We start from the raw sequence: 20002 nt of genomic DNA on the forward strand, positions 1-20002 counted from the left end.
ATTCTTTTTTCCAGGTGTGATTACTTATGTTATTAGTCATTGCAATTACTCATATTATTAATCAATAAAATAATCATTAAAAAGGGACTAATCTACCCTAACAGCCAATTACCAAAATGTCCTCAAGAGAAAAAATCAGGGATCAATAATGACTATTGGATCAATTATATACTACCCACTATTTACAGGAGTATGATGCACCGTAAAAAGTCTCTAATATTACCTATATTGGTTGCAAAGTACGTACATATATACTTCAAAAATGAACTAATTAACTGGACCAAAACATACATCTTGTCCACTCACATCTTGTCTACTTGGATAAATATATCTGGCTGAGCTTTCAAACATCGATGCGTCATTACCAAACCATGGGGTACTACAGATCAGCTTTTCAGTCTCTTTTTAGTCCCAATTCAAGTATGTGCTGTTGAGATCCTTAATGAGACCAAGTCAATAGGAGTGCCAATCATACTCATACGGGGAACCAAAATGACTGGACGAGGAGTAGCTGAACGGCCGGCCGTTCATGTAGATGCAAGCAAGAACATCAGAGGCAATGGATTAGTGGCGGCTCAGAGGTAGAGCTCTTCAAGAGTCAGCATCGAGCCAGTGTGATGGCAGTCGTGCCCAATAAGATGGAGCAGCCGAGCACCTAAGTAGCAATGGTTGGGTAGCAACTGAGCTGTGCATGCGTGAAGATGATGGGTGTATGCATTCGTGAGAACGTAGTACTGAGCAAACTGCAGCGGCCATTAGTTACTAGCAGCAAATATAAAATGCATCACGTTTGGGCTGGGGGGGGGGGGGGGGGGGGGGGGGGCACGGCCCCCATGGACTCGCACATAGCTCCGCCGTTGATCGTGAAGCTAAAAAAAACCATGTACTACCTTGTCAATTATTGTTCCTCCTTTGGATGGAGGACTCAACGTCACCTGAGCGGTGGCAAGGTCGACACAGAGCGCAATGATGCCGGCAAGCGGATTTGATATGTGGCAACCTCGTCTTTCCAGCAGTCGGCAGTGACGCGTGCCCCATTCGCTGCGTTCTAGCATTTTCGTGTGTGCTCTGTATTTTGACATAGTAATGATACATGTTGACTTTCTTTTTGCGAGGGAATGATACATGTTGACTGGTTTGGTAATAAAAGAAAAATCCAAAATTGAAAAGACAAAGCATAGAAACGTGGCAACTGGCACGCATGTGAAGATCGAACATCTATGATCCATTTGTTTGCTGATGCACACATATATCATGGAAACAATGCATGCATCACGTAAACACAGCAATTTGAGTGGAATACACGGACCTAAGTGCCACATGTGTTGCACAAAGTAATTCCGCCCTGACGTTTTTTGATGACAAATTTAGTTACAAGAGGATGGAAAATTTAGTTGTGTAAACTTTATGTTTGGCTGGCAAGTTTCAAGTTTTTTTGAAGGTTTTTTTGGATGGCAACTTAGTGTAAAAAAGTTAGATCGATATTACTTCATGCCACACATGTGTCACTTATCGTTTGACATTTACATTGGGCGTGTTTGGTTGCCCGCACCGAGCCCAACCAGGCCCGCGCGGGAAGGAAGAGACCTGTTTGGTTGTCTAGTTTTCCTGTTGGGCCTACATCGCACGCTTCTCAAAGCAGCCCATAGGGTGGCTCGCTGGAAACCCTCGGATCGGCAGTTTCTCGCGAGCCAGGCTGAGTGCGGCGCGAGGTCGCACGGGCGGGAGCGAGGCGCAGGCGAGGGGGGATGGCGGGAGATGGAAATCTGGCGCGCCGTCCCGGCGCCAAATTAGCCTCACCCCCTTTCACTCGCTCACCCATAGCCACTGCCCCCCTTTCTTCGCTACTGCCTCACCACCACCGGCGGCTGCGATTTCAGATCTTCGCTATAGGCGGCGGCGGCGAAAGAGGCGGCGACGTTTGCGGCGGATCTGGTGCTCCCCTTATTGTTGGCCACCGTCTGGTCGACCTACTCTGTGCCACGGCTCCCCCTACGCCGTCCTCGTCTCCGATGCCGGTAAGCAGCACCCCCTTCCCCTTTGTTAGCTCGGTGGTTAGGCCTTTAAGCTAGGTGTAGGATCGATTTCCCACTGAACGAACCGTCGATGTCGACTAGGTTATGGACGCACGGATGAAGCTGATAATCCAGGCAGCAGCACTGATTAGTGTGATTCAGGCATGGATCATGTTCATGCACGAGAGAGCTGTTCGTCGTGATGGGAGACCGTTGATCCACTATGGTCCATTGTTTCCCCGGGAACAGGAGAGGATCCAAAATCTGAACTACATCTACAACTTTAATGATGTTGAAGCTCTGTGGATGCTTAGAATGAAAAGAGCACCATTTGCCAGGCTTGTCGAGACCTTCAGGAACAGGGGCCTGTTACAAGATAACATCAACACCAGTGCCGAAGAGCAATTGACCATGTTCCTCCATGTTGTTGGCCATAACCAGAGGTTCAAGGTCATTCACAACACGTTCAGGAGATCAATGGAGACCATCTCTAGGTACTTCAAGCAGGTGCTTTTTGCTGTTGGGGAGCTTAGAGGAGAGATGATCAGGAGACCATCTGGCCAGACTCCACCCAAGATTCGCGGAAACCCAAGATGGTATCCATACTTCAAGGTGAGCATTGACAATATGCACTTTTCATGGCTTGATATGCTTGTATTGTTCAAGTTCAGTACTAACACAGGCTAGTGATGCCATTTTCAGGACTGCATTGGGGCAATAGATGGTACTCATGTCACTGCCAGAGTTTTTAGGTCACAGTCTGCAGCATACAGGGGGAGGAAGCACTACACAAGCCATAATGTGCTTGTTGCTGTTGACTTTGATCTGAAGTTCACATATGTGCTGGCTGGCTGGGAGGGGTCAGCGCATGATGCAAATACTCACTGACAGCATGAGTCGACCTGATGGGATCAACATCCCTGACGGCAAGTTCTACCTTGGAGATGCTGGCTATGCATGTCGGCCGGGTATTCTTCCACCCTTCAGAAAAATAAGGTACCATCTCAACAAGTTCTCTGGTAGGAACTTTCCTAGGACTGCACAGGAGCTGTTTAATCTCAGACACTCCAGCCTTAGAGTAACTGTTGAGAGGGCATTTGAAGCTCTGAAGAATAGGTTTAAGATTCTGGATCAGAAGCCATTCCACCCATACTCCACTCAAGTTAAGCTAGTTCTTACTTGTTGCATTCTGCATAACTGGATCCTCCAATGGGGCTTTGATGAACACGTGCCTGAGGAGGAAGAGGTCGAGCCTGACGATGTTGTTAGCTCAAGCCATGGTGTGGAGGCATTTGACAATGACCCTTGGAAGAACAAAAGGTTGAAGTGGGCAGAGGCAATGTGGCTTAACAGAGGTCAGTGCAGGATTTGAAGAAGAGGAAGAAGAAACAGCAGCAGCAGAAGCATAGAAGAAGAGGAAGAAGAATCAGCAGCAGCAGAAGCAGAAGAGGAAGATGAAGCAGCAACACCGATGAACTATCCCCTATTTAACCAATGGCTCTTAACAATTTGATCTGTCATTTGTTTATAGTTAGGATGAACTGTCATTTGTTTAACTAGTTGGCACTATATTCAGATTGTGTGTGATAAGGTCACCACTAGTTAGAAGTGGTGAAAACACCTTATACAGGTTGTAACCAAACACCATGTCATATGTGCACCTAATGCAATGCGGGCAACCAAACGCTGGGTCAAAAATGGTTGTCTTATGCAACTAAGGGCATGCAGGCAACCAAACTATGTGCATCTAAACTTTGTTGACCTGCATCTCCTCAAACCGGCTCAATAGAGCCAGGCTCGCCGGGCCAGGCTGAATCGGCAATGTAACCAAACACGCCACCGCATTTCAGTTCATAGTCTTCGGAGTGCCACGCCACCACGCACGCTGGTGCGGTGATCTCACCATGGCATTGCAGGAACGGTGCAGGATGTCGATGCTGACAACACAGCACAGCTAGGCCTCGCCTCGTTAAAGCGGGAGAGCACCCAAAAGCGGAGCAGGAAAGTACTGAAAACGCAGCTAGGGGTACCTCATCTCGGATATCCTTCGCGAGATGCCGCGCGCGGCCGGAAAAAGGCGATCGAGCGACGGAAAGCGCAGGCGCAGCAAAAGGCCACATCAAAGTTGGTGGCATGGCATCGATCACCCCCGTGACAAAAGCCGCATATCCCCAGGATGATACCCTCGACTTCCCATGTTCCATCCGCCACACAGTTCCCCGGCAAACCTGCAATATTTGCTCCCTGAACTGTCCCTGAATTGCGAACGCCGGCAAATCTTAGTCTACTTTGACACACAGGAAGGAGTACTAGATATGAAGAGATTTGGAGTCTGGACTGGAGTTGAGTTTGAAGCAGAGTTCATGTGGGTCGATGCAAAACTGTGGTTTCAGGTACCAATGGAAAAGGCGTGACTAAACAAACGGGTTCTTTTTCAGCAAAGGCAGAAAGCCCCTGGAGGTCTCGTAGAGGCGCAGCACTTGCAGATAAAAGCACCCAATGGGAGCTTCCTCTTCTCCCCCTCTTACGCCCGGTCCTGCCCACGTACGGCAGGGGCAGGGCAGGGCACGCTCCGTTATCCAATCCGGCGTCCTGCACGCACACCATGTAGGCCACAAGATCTCAGATAGCTTATGTCATGGTGGTGGCATAAGCTACCAGTACCAGCTGCATGCCTGTGCTCTTCTTCGCTTGGAGTGTGCCCTCGGCCATGGCCCGTGGGCGCGTACGCAGCAACCCAGGGCATGGATCCGGCGTTGGCTAGCTACCTCTGGCCTGCATCAAGCTGCAGCTGGCTAGGCTGCTTGGTTTCTTGAGGAAGCTCGGGGTGAAACTGCCATGGCTGGCCGGCAGGGGCGGCCTCGTCCACGGCGGCGGCGGCGACTTCTCACCTCTACTAAGGTAGGGCAACTTCTATCCTTTGGCAATTGTGACTTCTCGATCGGTGGTTGGGCGTGATGATCTCTCTCCTCCGAGTAGAGCACCGGTGGAGATCATAGCACGGTGCACGTGTGTGCGTATCCTCTGTATCGTCGTGTAACTACTAGCTAGCTATACCAAGTTGATATGAAGCTAGTGTGGTTGTATGTGTGATCCTGCTTGAGTCTTTTGGTTCTGTGATCTGTGGGCAGTATATGTGTTGAGTTTTGTACGTATCTGGTAAGACTAGTGCCATCAGTCGATAAATATAAATTTGACGTTTGCACACAGATTGTGCTTGTAAGATACTGATACTCCTCCGTTGATGTACAACGGTCGGTCGCTGCATGTTCTATTCTTCGGTTGATTTCGGAATCATACCAATATTGTTCTGATATACTCGATCATCAGGCATCAGCACAGCACTCTCCCGGCCTTTGTTCACTTATCAATTTGTCAGGCTTAGAAACTAGTAGTAGTACTGGCCTTCAGAAATTGTAAGGAAAAGGGGCCGCTTCTTATTTGTATGCATGTCTGTATATTACATCCACGCCATTTTCTAGGAGTCGAAGTGATGGTATTGAAAATTTGTTCCTCTAGCAGTGCTGGTTTAAGCATTGCGTTTCCTTTTCCAAACTCCACTTCTTTCATGTAGGAACCCTGATCAAAGAGACTGTCTGATCTGTTCCGGCCAGGTCAACGTCGGTATAAGCATGACTGCTTGATTGTAGCCACTCTCTTCATCTTAAAATATAAGTTGTGTTATTATTTTTAGAAGTCAAACCTTCTAATTTTTTCACAAAGAGAGCCTAGGCTCAGTGGTTGGGCATGCATGCGGTTGTGCAGCCTAACGACCCCAGTTCAATTCCTAGAATTGACAGGTAAGGTAATGCACAGGGGTTTTCCCTCATTTACTGAGGATCAAGTTTAGTGTGTGATGGAACCACTCATCAAAAAATATCTTGATACTCATTTAAAAAATTCTGAAGACCATGTTTATCTTGGTATTCATATTAAAATGATCGTATGCATCCCTAGTCGGTGCAGAGGCCGGGATTTTCAGGCGCGCGCGGTCGTCTCGTCGAGCACCAGCAGGTTCCCGTTCCTTTGGGGTTTTCCCGTTTCCACTGGCTACTCATGTGACGACATTTATCACCGGTGCGCGCGATACCCCGATCATCCTCATCGTCCTCGTCCAGCACGGTGCCTTGATTAGATGAGCGTGAAGCCTCACGGCCACCTCAATACACCCGATGGTTGGTTGTAGCTAGCCTTGTAGTGGGGCGGAAAAATAATTTGAGCTTGACTCTAGGCTCCAACTTCGAACTCGCTTAGGCCTAGTGAAGGTCAGCTAGCCAGCGATCAGAGATAGGATGGAGCGGGCGTCGCCGCGGGCGGCGCCTCGGACGGCCTCCCCCGCCATGGAGCGGAGGGTTGGGGGTAGATTTTGGGCGCTGGCGGACGGCATCGATGGATCGGAAGGCGAGGCCAGTGACTCGGACGGGGATGAGTCGCTGGCGGGATCCCCGACGCCGTCTGATGCGATCTGTGAAGCGTTCCAAGTGGGCTACGAGGAGCACGAGGTCGCCCTACTTGTCGATTTGGCGGTCCCGCGTGATGATCCGGCGCGATCGGGGCTGAAGGAGGAAGACAACATCGAGGTGGTGAGGCGCGTCGTTCATCGTTGTATGGCGGCGGCGGCGATCCGGCCATGGCGATGTCCTCTTCCCAAGGTGAGTCTCCCGAAGCCTACTCTTTCTGATTTCTTTGAAGCGGGAGCGTGGAAAATTGTTCAGAGGAAGAAAAAGAAAGGCCCGGCGACGGTGGCGGTGATGCCGGCGCCGGCGACTGGCCGGCTGGCCGAGATCCGGCAGGCGCGGATCGAGCATTCGAAAATTTTGGCTGGTGCAGCTGGGCCCGAAGATGTGACTTCGGCCCGGTCTGCGGAGGTGCTTTCGGCCCATCTTAGACCGGACCAGTGTGGGCCGGGGATAGCTGGGTATGAGGCCCAGGCTATCCCGGTTGCCACATCGGTGCTGGACGATGGCCTATGCATGGGTATGATCGAAGATCGATCACGCAATATCCCATCGCCGCCTCCTAGGGTTCGACATCGCCGTGGTGTTCCTGGTTTTGCTGTGTGCGGAGCTGGTCGAGCGCGCCGCATCCCTTCGCTTGCGTCCATGGCGGGTCGGGGAGGCGCTCCTCCCGCTGGACAGAAGGGGCTGGTCGTCACCGGGGCGGCGCCGGCCGGGCGTGGTGGGGCTGGTACGGCTCCTGTTGCTCAGAACGTTGCCGGGACGGCACCGGCCGGGCGTGGTCGGGGTGGTTCTGCTCCGGTTGCTCAGAAAGTCCCGGTCGCTGTCGGGGCCGCGCAGGCCGGCCGTGGTGGAGGTGTTCTGCCAGGTTCGGCCAGGAGGGGCGGGCTCAGGCCCCCGGCGCCGACTGCGGCGTCCGTGGCTCAGCCGGCTGCGGGTCGTGGTGAGCCTCGGCCTCAGGCGCCGGGCGTGGCCGGTGTGGCTGGGGGGGGGGGGGGGGGGGTGGCGGCCCTTGGGGTTGTGCCGACGCCTACGGGTGGCCAGCCTCGGGCCGCGCCTCCGCCTCACTTTGTCACGAGGCCACCTCAGAACCGGTCGGGACCGTCGCAGTCGAGGCAGAGGTCGAACAGTAGAGAGTCACATGATCCGTCCCGAGGCAAGTGGGGGGACGATGGATATGATGTGTATGATGATGGACAGCACCGTGGTTCCTCTTTTATGGGAGGAGGTTATGGTTATGCCTGGCAGAGTGACAGGTCTGCTGAGAGACCGTTTCTCCAGAAGATTAGTAAGACCATGCATCGCTGATTTTCATTCATTTGGCCAAGCGAGTTGAGGAGCCACTCCTTGCCTGAGTTCAGAAAAGATTTCAGCGCTGGAATTTGCCACAAAGTGGTCATCTGCTCATATAAGTCCCGTACAAATTGACACCTAATGAACGGGTGGAAGTTATCTTCCTCCTCTATCCCACATACAGGACATATACTGCTCAACTCCAAACCAATTCTATGTTTATTCTTCCAAATAGGCAGTGAATCAATTGACAATCTTCATGCGAAGTTTCGTACTGTTGGGGAGACGCTGCATTTCCATATATATTGCCAACACGAACGCCTACCATCCGGCGCCGAGCTAGACGACACAATTGTAGCCCTATTCGCCTCCTCAAACGCTAGATTATATGCCGACTTGACCGTAAACGTGCCACATTTCTCAGGACCCCATGCAATGACGTCGTCCCCAAGCCTAGGGGATGCTCGAATTTTCAGGATTTCCTCCACGTCCGCAGGTAAGAAGGATCGCTGTAGCACCTCCAAGTTCCAGGATCCATTTTCATTTAGCAGCCCAGCAACAAACCGAATACGACACCGACCCTGTTGCGATACTGGCTTGTAGGAGTATGGTCTCGGAATCCAGTTATCTCTCCACACCCGAATATTACGCCCGTTCCCAACTCTCCATATCAGCCCTTTCTTCAAAAGATCAAGACCATGAGATATCGCAATCCATGAAGAAGAGGCATTACTTGAAAATACTGTGTCCACCAAATTGCCAGAGGGGTAATATCTCGCTTTCAACACTTGCGCACACAAACTTTCAGGTTTCGTCAACAAACGCCACGCCTGCCGGGCTAGCAAAGCTTGATTGAACATCCGGAAGTCCTAGAAACCAGCACCCCTTTGCTTTTAGGCTGAAGCAAATGATCCCAGCCTCTCTAGTGGACCTTCCTCTTTCCTTTAGAACCCCAATAGAAGTTCCTTACCATCCGTGTCAAGTCATCACACACAGAGAAGGGTAGCTTGAAAACCCCCATGATATACGTTGGCAATGCTTGAGCTACTGCTTTAATCAAGATCTCTCTTCCTGGTTGCGCCAAGAGGCCGTCACCCCATTGGATCAGACGCTTGGTAAGACTAGTTTGCAGATTCTTAAATTTCCCTTTTGACATACGCCCCTCGGGGGTTGGGAGGCCCAAATACTTTTCTTCAAACACCGTCGAAGTGACAGCCAAAACATCTCGCACTTGCTCTTGTACCGTCCCTGGGCATGCAGCACCAAAAAATATCGAGCACTTATTGAAGTTCAAACTCTGCCCCGTAGCCCTCTCATACATGATCAAGGCCGCCTTAACATTTTCTGCTTGTTCACTAGAAGCCTCAAAGAACAGCAAAGTATCGTCAGCAAATAACAAATGTGAAATACCCGGTGCTCTCTGCATACCTTCACTGGTGTAACACTGCCTGCTGAAACCTTACTCTTTAAAATTGCCGATAACCCATCCGCAATGAACAGAAATAGGAATGGAGAAAGGGGGTCTCCTTGCCAAAGCCCACGCGACAATGCAAATGAATCCAAGAGGGTCCTGTTTAATTTAACACGATATCTCACCGATGTGACACACGTCATAATCCAGTCAATCCATCGCTGAGTGAAACCACGCTTTTGCATCACATGCTCCAAGAAAACCCAATCCACTCTATCATAAGCTTTTGACAGGTCCAGCTTATATGCACAAAAACTCTTCGTGGGATCTTTCTCCTGTTTGATATAATGTAAACACTCGAAAGCCACAAGAGAATTATCCGTGATCATCCGGCCTGGCACGAAGGCACTCTGTTCTGGAGAAACAAGAGTGTCTAGGAGGGGCCTAAGTCGATTCACCAAGCACTTCGAAATCACCTTGTAAATTACATTACAAAGACTGATGGGCCTATAATCAGAAATCTTTGCAGGGTTAGAGTTTTTAGGGATCAACACAATGGATGTAGAGTTTACCCCTTCTGGCATGATTCCAGTATCAAAAAAGTCCTTAACCGCTGCAATCACATCATCTCTGACAATGCTCTAGTTCCGCTGAAAAAACCTCGCGGGGAAACCATCTGGCCCTGGCGCTTTAAGTGGCCCTATTTGAAACATTGCGTCAGATATCTCTTTATCAGAGAACGGCGCACAAAGTTTAGCATTGTCCTCGTCAGTCACCATTTGCTCCAATAAATCAAGGACCGGGCCTGGTACAAGTGTTGCGTCCACCGAGAAAATCTCATGAAAGTATTTATTTGCAATCTCACTCATCGCTGCAAATTCTGAGTGCACCACACCAACACTATCAGTTAATTGTCTGATTTTGTTTTTCCGTGCCCTCCATACCGCCTTATTCTGGAAGAACTTTGTATTTCTATCCCCTTCTTTCAGCCATGAGATTCTCGATCTTTGCAGCCGCATCATCTCTTCTTGATAAAGCAACTCATTCATTTTATCTGTCACCCTGTGAATATCCTGTTGATCCGCATTCATGTGCACAAGTTCCTCAAGCTGGGATCTGGATTTTGCAAGCTCCCTTGTAACATTACCGAATTTCCTACCCCATCGACCGAGTGAGATCATTGTTTTTGATAGGGCGTCACGCAGCTGGGCTAGGTTGCGTACACCCCCACCGTGTCCCATGCCTCCTTGATCACCTCTGGCAACGTTCCATCAGACTCCCAGAACAGTTCATACCGCCTCGGTCTAGCACCCATCGGCCCTTGGTCGGCCGATGCTTTGAGCAATAACATTATATGGTCTGAACATGGTGAAGGAATATGTGAAACAACAGAGAAAGCAAACAGGTTCCTTCACATGTTTGTAGCTACCGCTCGATCCAGTCGAACCCGTACATTATTTGCAGCAGCTCATTTATTGTCGTAGGTAAAAGGTACCCCTACGAAATCGAGATCCACCAAACCACATACCTCCAAACAGTCCCGGAAAGCAACCATTTGAGTTTCAGCTCTCGGGGTCGCCGACATATGTTCAAAGTCCCACATAGCCTCATTAAAATCTCCCACTACTAACCACGGTAAGTCACTCGTGGTTTTCAGGTTCTGCAGCTTTTCCCACATAATATGTCTATTCTCAACCCTCGGCTCTCCATATACACAAGTGATCCTCCATTTTTCTGTGTTTTGGTCTACCTGCACCTGAGCATCAATATAACGATCGGTTTTGTCAAGGATCTCCACCACATACGACTCATGCCAATACAGAGCCAACCCACCACTCATGCCTGCACTATCCACACCACAAAACCCCTTCAGGCCGAGACGACCACGAATCCTCCTCATCTTTTCCGCCTTTTGCCTAGTTTCACATAGAAAAACCAAATTGGGGGAATGCGACTGGCAAATAGTCGCGAGCTCATGAACTGTCCAGGAATTCCCCCCTCCCCGGCAGTTCCAGCTGAGTAGACTCATTGGGCTCGGCGGTCCTCCAGCACGGAGGCCGCCTCATCAGACATTATTGAATCAACTCCATCAACCTCTCCTCCTTGCTTCCTCCTTTTTACTATCGGCACCTTCCCTGGTGTTGCATTGCTTACACCACCACAAGCTGAAGTATCCGCAGCTACTGCATATTCTAGCTGCAAAACTGTATTTGAGACTTTGCCTACCAGGTTTGGGACCTCCTGGCCTCTCACATTAATAGACCCATCAACATTTATCAATCTTTTCTTGATATTCTTTCCATCCTCGCCCAACACCGGATTGTCAACGGGTGCCGCTTGCCCCACACTGCCTTGCCCGCTTACTGGTGCCTGCCCACGGCCACCTCTACCACCGCCTCCACCACCATCTCCTCTCCCGCCTCTCCCTCTTGCACCCATAGATCCACCTCCTCTCCCTGAACCCATCCAGCTCCCTCCTCTATCGCCTCCACCTGCCCCAGATGGTTCATTAGTCCAGTGTAGCCAATCTCCCCACTCGCACGAAGCAGGTTCATGTATGCCATCACCACATTCTTCCACTACATGCCCCATACGTCCACAGAAAAACAAAAATCTGGGAGCTTCTCATATCTAACTGGATACTTCTTCCTCTCTTTCAATGTGATTGGCACAAATCTCACCAAAGGTTCATCCACGTTCACGAAAACTCTTACTCGAAGATGACTAGAAGGGTTAATCCTTCCTTCATTAACAACCACTTAAAGGGAGGCTTTCCCACCTTCTTTGCCACCTTCTCCGCCAGCTCTTTCTTCCGTGTGAGGCCGTCCGGGAGGCCTTTAATACGTGCCCATAGCGGATACATGTCCAGTGCATACTCCGCCACATCGGTGAATCCATCATATTCAACAAGAACCACTGGATCCCTTCGAAACTGCCAAGGACCTCCCTCCATTACCCTCTTCCAGTCTCCAAGGCAGTGGCATTGAGCCAAGAACAGATTCGGCCCCTTGATGTTGAACGTTACTCCACTAATTCGAAAGGAAAATGAAAAAGAAAACTGCCACACAAAAGCTCATTGTGGCTTCACTAATTCTCAAACCTCAACTTTTACTAAATTGAACAAATCGATTACACACTTTCAAGAATCATAATTCGCACATGTTGAACGGATCGCAAACGTACTATCGTTCGCGATCGATGTTCAACAGTTCAAGTAGCTATCCTTAGAAAAACGTAAAAAAAAACAGTTCAAGTGGCTGTTACAATCATATTAGTTGTTCCTTTGGACGACCTGGAGCTTGACACCGTTCTTGAAGTTGGTGACGATGGAGAACTGCAGCTGCAGCGGGGACTCCATTCCGGGCGAGTGCCTAAAGACGTAGCGGCGGTAGAGGTGGATGACAGTGAGCTTGAGCTGCTGGAACGCGAACTTCTGCCCCGGGCACGCCCGCGGGCCGATGCCGAAGGGGATGTATGCGTAGGGGTGCCTGCGTTTGCACTCCTCGCTCTCCGGGTCGAAGCGCTCCGGCCGAAAAGCTTCGGGCTCCGGGAACTGCTTCGGGTCCCTCCCCAGCACCGCCGTCGCCAGCCACACCCACGTCCCCTTGGGCAGGAAATAGCCTCCGATCTCGACGTCAGCGGTCGCCTCCCTCGAGACCACCGGGGAGCCGGGAAAGTATCGCATCGTCTCCTTCAGCACCTGCTCCAGGTAGGGGAACCTGGTGCGGAGGTCGTCGGCGTCGGGCACCACGTCCTTGGGCCCGAACGCGTCGATCTCCTGGAGCAGCTTCTCCTCCACCTCCCGGTGCGCCGACACGAGGTAGACCAGGCTCGACAGCGTGAAGGACATGGTGCCGGAGCCCGCAAGCAGGTGCTCGTAGGTGAGCGCGCTGACGTAGTCCGGCGTGAAGAGCTTCCTCATGGCGTCGCTGGTGTCGATGCCGTTGAGGAGCACGGAGAGGAAGTTCTTCTGGCCCCGGTCGGCCTGCGCCGCCCGCTCCGCCACGATGGCGTCGAGCTCCCCGCTGAGCGCCGCGTTGGTCTCGTCCATCCGCCGGTCCATGGAGCCCGGCACACGCAGCATCATCTGCCGCAGCGGCCTCTGAAGCGCCGGCAGGAAGGTGCCGGCGAGCATGGACAGCGAGCCGGACAGGTCCATCTTGAGGGACGTGGTGGCGTACAGGTGCTTCTGGATGAAGTCGCGGGGCGCGTCATGGATGATCTTCTCGTTCTCGGCGTCGTCGGCATCCTTGGTGAGGCCGAAGTCGACGCCGAATGCGGCTTGGCCGATGACGTCGGTGAAGAGCCTGATGGAGAGGTCGGAGAAGGTGATCTCCTCGCCGGGGCAGAACAGGCTGCCCGCCCGCTCGATGTAGGGCTGGATGGCCGGAATGAGGCTCGCCAGGTGCGACGGCTGGTAGATGGAGATGATCACGTTCCGCATCGCCTGCCATGTCGAGCCCCTGCACATACACGCGGTTAATTTATTAATGGGTGTGGCTAAATCTGAGTCGACTAAAATTTAACCAAGTCTTAATCAAATGACATAACATGCAAAAAAGAGTAAGGCTCAAAAAAAAAACTGAAAAAAATCTCAATGTAAGATCTAATAGGATCGACTGAGACTTCATTAATTATCAGTCGATTGAGACTTCGTTAATTATCAGTCGATTGAGACTTAGCAAGACTGTCTATTTACCATCACGTAACATAGACCAGGTACAGTGTGTTAATCTGTAGTATACGTACTTGGTGAAGAGGAGGCTCTTGTAGTGGATGGGCGAGCTAGCGATGGTGACCGGGACGCTCCTGTCGACGATGTTCTTGAACTTCTTGATGCCGGCCTCCCTGCACAGCTCCGGGTCGGCGATCACCACCAGCGGCTGCCTGCCCATGTAGAACCTGTAAATGGGCCCGTACTTCTTTGCGAGGACGCCGAACGCCTGCGAGCCATGCTTGTCCAGCAGCGGCAGGTGGCCGACGAGGCCGTATGCGAGCGGGCCGGGGACCCTGCGCAGGCGCCACGACGGCGCGTAGAAGTACACGGCGAACGCTCCGGCGGCCATGGCCGCCACCGTGAACAGCATCGCCGGGAACGACGGTGGCGAAACCACTTGGCTCCACAGTAGTGCTGCTCCCGCCCCCTCCATTGTTGAGTTGCTTACCTAAGCTTGGTGAGTCTTATCCGGCCGTGGCCTCTTTCTTGGTTGGAGACAAATGGATGAAAAAGATGTGCTGGATCGCGTGGCCATGGGAGCACTTATATACACATACGGCGTAGTAAGTTGTGTGATTATTTTCTTTCCTTTATGATTGCCAAATTGGACTTTTCTCTTTGGGAGCATTCAGCCGATTAATGGCAATTTCGGGGAAAGAAACGCATGAAATTTTCCATGATCAGCTGCACGTGGTCGTAGAATAGAGAGAGAGCGATGCTCAAGTCATCGGGCCCTACGAATGCGGTCGTAACACGTCGTGACTCGTGAGTAAAGAGTGTTTTTTTTCTTTTATTCTATCATGCATGTGAGATTCGTCTGTCACATTTTTTGGTTTCTGGAAGCTTGTCTTGTTTAAGATCATTACGGAATGTCGAGTTGGTTTTATGTTTCAAGGTGTATCATCATATCTCGTTGTGTATTAGCAAATCTGCTGTGAAAGAAATGCACTATTAGAGCATCTCCATTGGGCCCTTCAAGACGCCCCCAAGCCATTTTTCAAACGTTGACTGCCAAAAAATGCCCCACTCATACACCCAAGTTTTTATTTTTTACCAGATTTGAAAAAAAATATAGCTCCGACGATCTCAGGCCACACCCAGCTCATCGGGAGGCACTTGGGGCCGCCGGCATTACTTTTTGCATGGCTAAACCCACGGGCCAGCCTCTCCCCCCTCCTTTCTCTGCGAGGCCACCGCATGCAAAAATATCTCTCCTCTTTCTCCCTCCTGCCGCATCCTGTTCCTCGCTCTGGCTAGAGCTTGCCGCCCCGCCTCCTCCGCCCCGCCCCGCCTCCTACACCCCGCCCCGCCTCCTCCCCGTGCTCGCTGGCCGCCCCGCCTCCTCCTCCGCCACGCCCCGCCTCCTCCTCCGCCACACCCCGCCCTGCCTCCTCCTCGCGCTCGCTGGCCACCCCAAGCTTGCCGCCCCGCCTCCTCCCAATGCCCGCCCCCCCGAGGCACTTGGGGACCGCGCGGGCGTGGGGGCCGCCGCCGCCGTGGAGTCCACCTGCGTGGAGCGCGTGTTGGTGCCGGCGGGGCTGGAGCTCGCCGTGCGTGGGCAGGACGGGCTGGTCAGGCCGCAGTGGGCGCTGGTCGGAGCTGGCGAGGCGGGGCCGTGGCTGGAGCGGGCAAGGCCAGGGCGGAGGAGGAGCGCGCGGTGGCCGGGTGGAGCGGCGCGGGCACAGTTGCTGGTCGCGGCGGGGCCGCCGGTGCCGTAGGAAGGCCAAGGACGACGCTATGGCCAGGGAGATGCTCGCGATGCTCGGACAGCGGCACGCTCGTCGTGAACAAGCCCATCATCGGCGTCTCCGGGGCCGCACCCTTCCTCGCGCGCGCGTTCGAGGCCGCAGCCAGCGAGCAGGTCCGGCACGAGCGACGGCGCCAGCCCAGCGTGCATCCTCGGCATCCTCAGCCGCCTGCTGCTCCTCTCGTGCGGCCGCACCGTCTACGCCAGCGCGCCCGCCGGCCTCAAGCCCTTCTTTGCGAAGTCCGGCGCGTGTCCATGGTCATGGTCAAGCACACGCGCTTGGGCGATTCGCGTGATGATGGTGGCAGGGGTACGTGCATGGGGGGGCAACGAGGGGACATTTTTCACCCCCAGACTAAATGTTTCACCGACAGCCCCCCAAGCGGCGAAAAAATGCCTCCTGGGGGGCTCAATGGCTGGAGATGCTCTTATACTATGTTGGTATACAGTGCCAGTGGCAGAGCTTGAAAGAAATCTTAGGCACTTCTGCTTCAGTACATGTCCATACTATTCTTTATACGTTTTGTGAGGGAGGGGGGTGTACCGAAGCGGGACTCAATCTTAAGAGGGGTGAAGCTACAACTTTTTTTTCATGCCAAATCGTAGGACTGCCTCAAATTGTAAGGGTTGAATCAATTATATGCGAAGTGTCGATCTTGAGTAGTATCATAAAATTTGTAGTTCTTCAAAAGGGACTGTATAAGACTTAGCTTCAAGACTGCTCGCCGCACATCACCGCTTTGATTAGGTGGATATTGCCAAATATGTGTACACAATGCTGGATGCCGTTCTAAGATCTTTTGTTTGTTTGAAATTTTGTTCCAAGAATTTGATCCCTGTCTGAGTTTGATGCCATTGTTCTTTATGAGTTTGATGTTCAAACTAGAGCAACAAGAGAGTTGACCGACCATTCGGTCAATGTTAGTTCATTAACTTCACATTCACCTCTATTTCTTTTATATAAAATGAATCGGTTGTACTCCTATTCCCACCATCGCTAGCTTGGGTTCTTTATTAGGCTGTAAACAACAAATTTATTTAGTCCGAAATATCTGACCTAATTAGAACACTCCCCCACCAATTAAGATGCAGCAGGAAACTATTATTAATCGATTGCTTAAAATTACCGACTGAAAAAGGTGAGCAGACTGCTGCTCATTGGCTCACCTCGCGGAGTGCCAGGGGACGTTTGATTTGCTAGCTCACCTAGCTTAGCTGGGCAAGGTTTATGTAGCCCGCCACGGCTAGACTTGTCAAAAGCAAGCCTGACTGTTTGGAAGAGAAGCAAATTAAGTGTTAACTGTCCAAAGTGCCCACGATCTCTTCTCTTGCCCGTGCGGGAGAGCTGAATTGGCTTGCCTCCATCAGCAAGTTTTTTGTGACAGTTGCAGGCTAGATTGCCCTTAAAAGTTAGCTCAATTTACCTTATCAAATGGCTATCCTTGCCTAGCAAGGCTAGGAAGATAGGGCTCGCCTAGGATCCAAACGCACTGCCAGTGTCGCCCTGATGCTGAGTGGGGCCGCGTTGAGGCCTCTGGCCATCTGTGAGCCCAACTCCACCGCATGACCCCAAACGGATGTCCGCTTTGTCCGGATTTCGTCCATTTGGGGTGGCAATAGGTAGCAAAACGGACACGCATGCCCGGCTATGGATGGAGGCGCTGTTGGAAATATGTCCTAGAGGCAATAATAAATTGATTATTATTATATTTCCTTGTTCATGATAATCGTTTATTATCCATGCTAGAATTGTATTGATAGGAAACTCAGATACATGTGTGGATACATAGATAACACCATGTCCCTAGTAAGCCTCTAGTTGACTAGCTCGTTGATCAATAGATGGTTACGGTTTCCTGACCATGGACATTGGATGTCGTTGATGACGGGATCACATCATTAGGAGAATGATGTGATGGACAAGACCCAATTCTAAACATAGCACAAGATCGTGTAGTTCGCATGCTAAAGCTTTTCTAATGTCAAGTATCATTTCCTTAGACCATGAGATTGTACAACTCCCGGATACCGTAGGAATACTTTGCGTGTGCCAAACGTCACAACGTAACTGGGTGGCTATAAAGGTGCACTACGGGTATCTCCGAAAGTGTCTGTTGGGTTGGCACGAATCGAGACTGGGATTTGTCACTCCGTGTGACGGAGAGGTATCTCTGGGCCCACTCGGTAGGACATCATCATAATGTGCACAATGTGATCAAGGAGTTGATCACGGGATGATGTGTTACGGAACGAGTAAAGAGACTTGCCGGTAATGAGATTGAACAAGGTATCGGGATACCGACGATCGAATCTCGGGCAAGTATTGTACCGCTAGACAAAGGGAATTGTATACGGGATTGATCGAATCCTCGACATCGTGGTTCATCCGATGAGATCATTGTGGAACATGTGGGAACCAACATGGGTATCCAGATCCCGCTGTTGGTTATTGACCGGAGAACGTCTCGGTTATGTCTGCATGGCTCCCGAACCCGTAGGGTCTACACACTTAAGGTTCGATGACGCTAGGGTTATAGGGAATAGATATATGTGGTTACCGAATGTTGTTCGGAGTCCCGGATGAGATCCCGGACGTCACGAGGAGTTCTGGAATGGTCCGGAGGTAAAGATTTATATATGGGAAGTCCTGTTTTGGTCGCCGGAAAAGTTTCGGGGTTTATCGGTAACGTACAGGGACCACCGGGAGGGTCCCGGGGGTCCACCAAGTGGGGCCACCAGCCCCGGAGGGCTGCATGGGCCAAGTGTGGGAGGGGACCAGCCCCAGGTGGGCTGGTGCGCCCCCCCCACCAAGGCCCAAGGCGCAAGGGAGAGTGGAAGGGGGCAAACCCTAGGCTTAGATGGGCCTAAGGCCCACCTAGTAGTGCGTCTCCCTCTCTCCCCCCCTTGGCCGCCACCCCTAGGGGTGGAAACCTAGATGGGGGCGCAGCCCCTCCCCTCCCCCTATATATACTTGAGGTTTTGGGCTGCCAGAGACACGGATTCAATCTCCTTCTTGGCGCAGCCCTACCCCTCTCTCTGAAGGAAATATGCCCTAGAGGCAATAATAAAGTTATTATTTATTTCCTTATTTCATGATAAATGTTTATTATTCATGCTAGAATTGTATTAACCGGAAACATAATACATGTGTGAATACATAGACAAACAGAGTGTCACTAGTATGCCTCTACTTGACTAGCTCGTTAATCAAAGATGGTTATGTTTCCTAACCATGAACAAAGTGTTGTTATTTGTTTAACGAGGTCACATCATTAGTTGAATGATCTAATTGACATGACCCATTCCATTAGTTTAGCACCCGATCGTTTACTATGTTGCTATTGCTTTCTTCATGACTTATACATGTTCCTATGACTATGAGATTATGCAACTCCCGTTTACCGGAGGAACACTTTGGGTGCTACCAAACGTCACAACGTAACTGGGTGATTATAAAGGAGCATTACAAGTGTCTCCAAAGGTAGATGTTGGGTTGGCGTATTTCGAGATTAGGATTTGTCACTCCGATTGTCGGAGAGGTATCTCTGGGCCCTCTCGATAATACACATCACATAAGCCTTGCAAGCATTACAACTAATATGATTAGTTGTGAGATGATGTATTACGGAACGAGTAAAGAGACTTGCCGGTAACAAGATTGAACTAGGTATTGGATACCGACGATCGAATCTCGGGCAAGTAACATACCGATGACAAAGGGAACAACGTATGTTGTTATGTGGTCTGACCGATAAAGATCTTCGTAGAATATGTAGGAGCCAATATGGGCATCCAGGTCCCGCTATTGGTTATTGACCGGAGACGTGTCTCGGTCATGTCTACATTGTTCTCGAACCCGTAGGGTCCGCACGCTTAAGGTTACTATGACAGTTACATTATGAGTTTATGCATTTTGATGTACCGAAGGTTGTTCGGAGTCCCGGATGTGATCACGGACATGACGAGGAGTCTCGAAATGGTCGAGACATAAAGATTGATATATTGGAAGCCTATGTTTGGATATCGGAAGTGTTCCGGGTGAAATCGGGATTTTACCGGGTTACCGGGAGGTTACCGGAACCCCCCGGGAGCCATATGGGCCTTCATGGGCCTTAGTGGAAAGGAGAAAGGGGCAGCCCAAGGTGGCTGCGCCACTTCCCCCTCCCCTAGTCCTATTAGGACTAGGAGAAGGTAGCCGGCCCCCTCTCTCTCTTTCCCCCCCTTGGGGAATCCTAGTTGGAATAGGATTGGGGGGGGAATCCTACTCCCGGAAGGAGTAGGACTCCTCCTGCGCCCTCTCCCTTGGCCGACGCCCCCCTCCCCCCTTGGCTCCTTTATATACTGAGGTAGAGGCACCCTAGA

The 20002-nt window shown here is 51.2% G+C and overlaps 2 protein-coding genes across 2 annotated transcripts in view; one reads left to right on the forward strand and one right to left on the reverse strand.

Moving 5' to 3' along the window:
• The first annotated feature begins 6307 nt into the window (after positions 1-6307).
• The window catches only part of LOC147976771 (uncharacterized), a 177531-nt gene continuing 163836 nt past the window's right edge, over positions 6308-20002 (forward strand). The window contains exon 1 of the mRNA XM_087520963.1: positions 6308-6667. Within this exon, the coding sequence (XP_087377089.1) occupies positions 6308-6667 (360 nt within the window). The remainder of the gene's footprint in view (positions 6668-20002) is intronic.
• Positions 12265-14404, reverse strand: LOC125554298 (cytochrome P450 711A1). Its single transcript, XM_048717874.2, has 2 exons — positions 13926-14404; positions 12265-13639 (listed from the first exon to the last, which is right to left on the reverse strand). The coding sequence occupies exons 1-2, from the start codon at positions 14324-14326 to the stop codon at positions 12448-12450; spliced, it is 1593 nt and encodes a 530-aa protein (XP_048573831.2). The 5' UTR covers positions 14327-14404; the 3' UTR covers positions 12265-12447.

Source organism: Triticum urartu, chromosome 4A (assembly GCF_056163025.1).
Source record: "Triticum urartu cultivar PI428250 chromosome 4A, HENAU_Tu73, whole genome shotgun sequence".
NCBI lineage: Eukaryota > Viridiplantae > Streptophyta > Magnoliopsida > Poales > Poaceae > Triticum > Triticum urartu.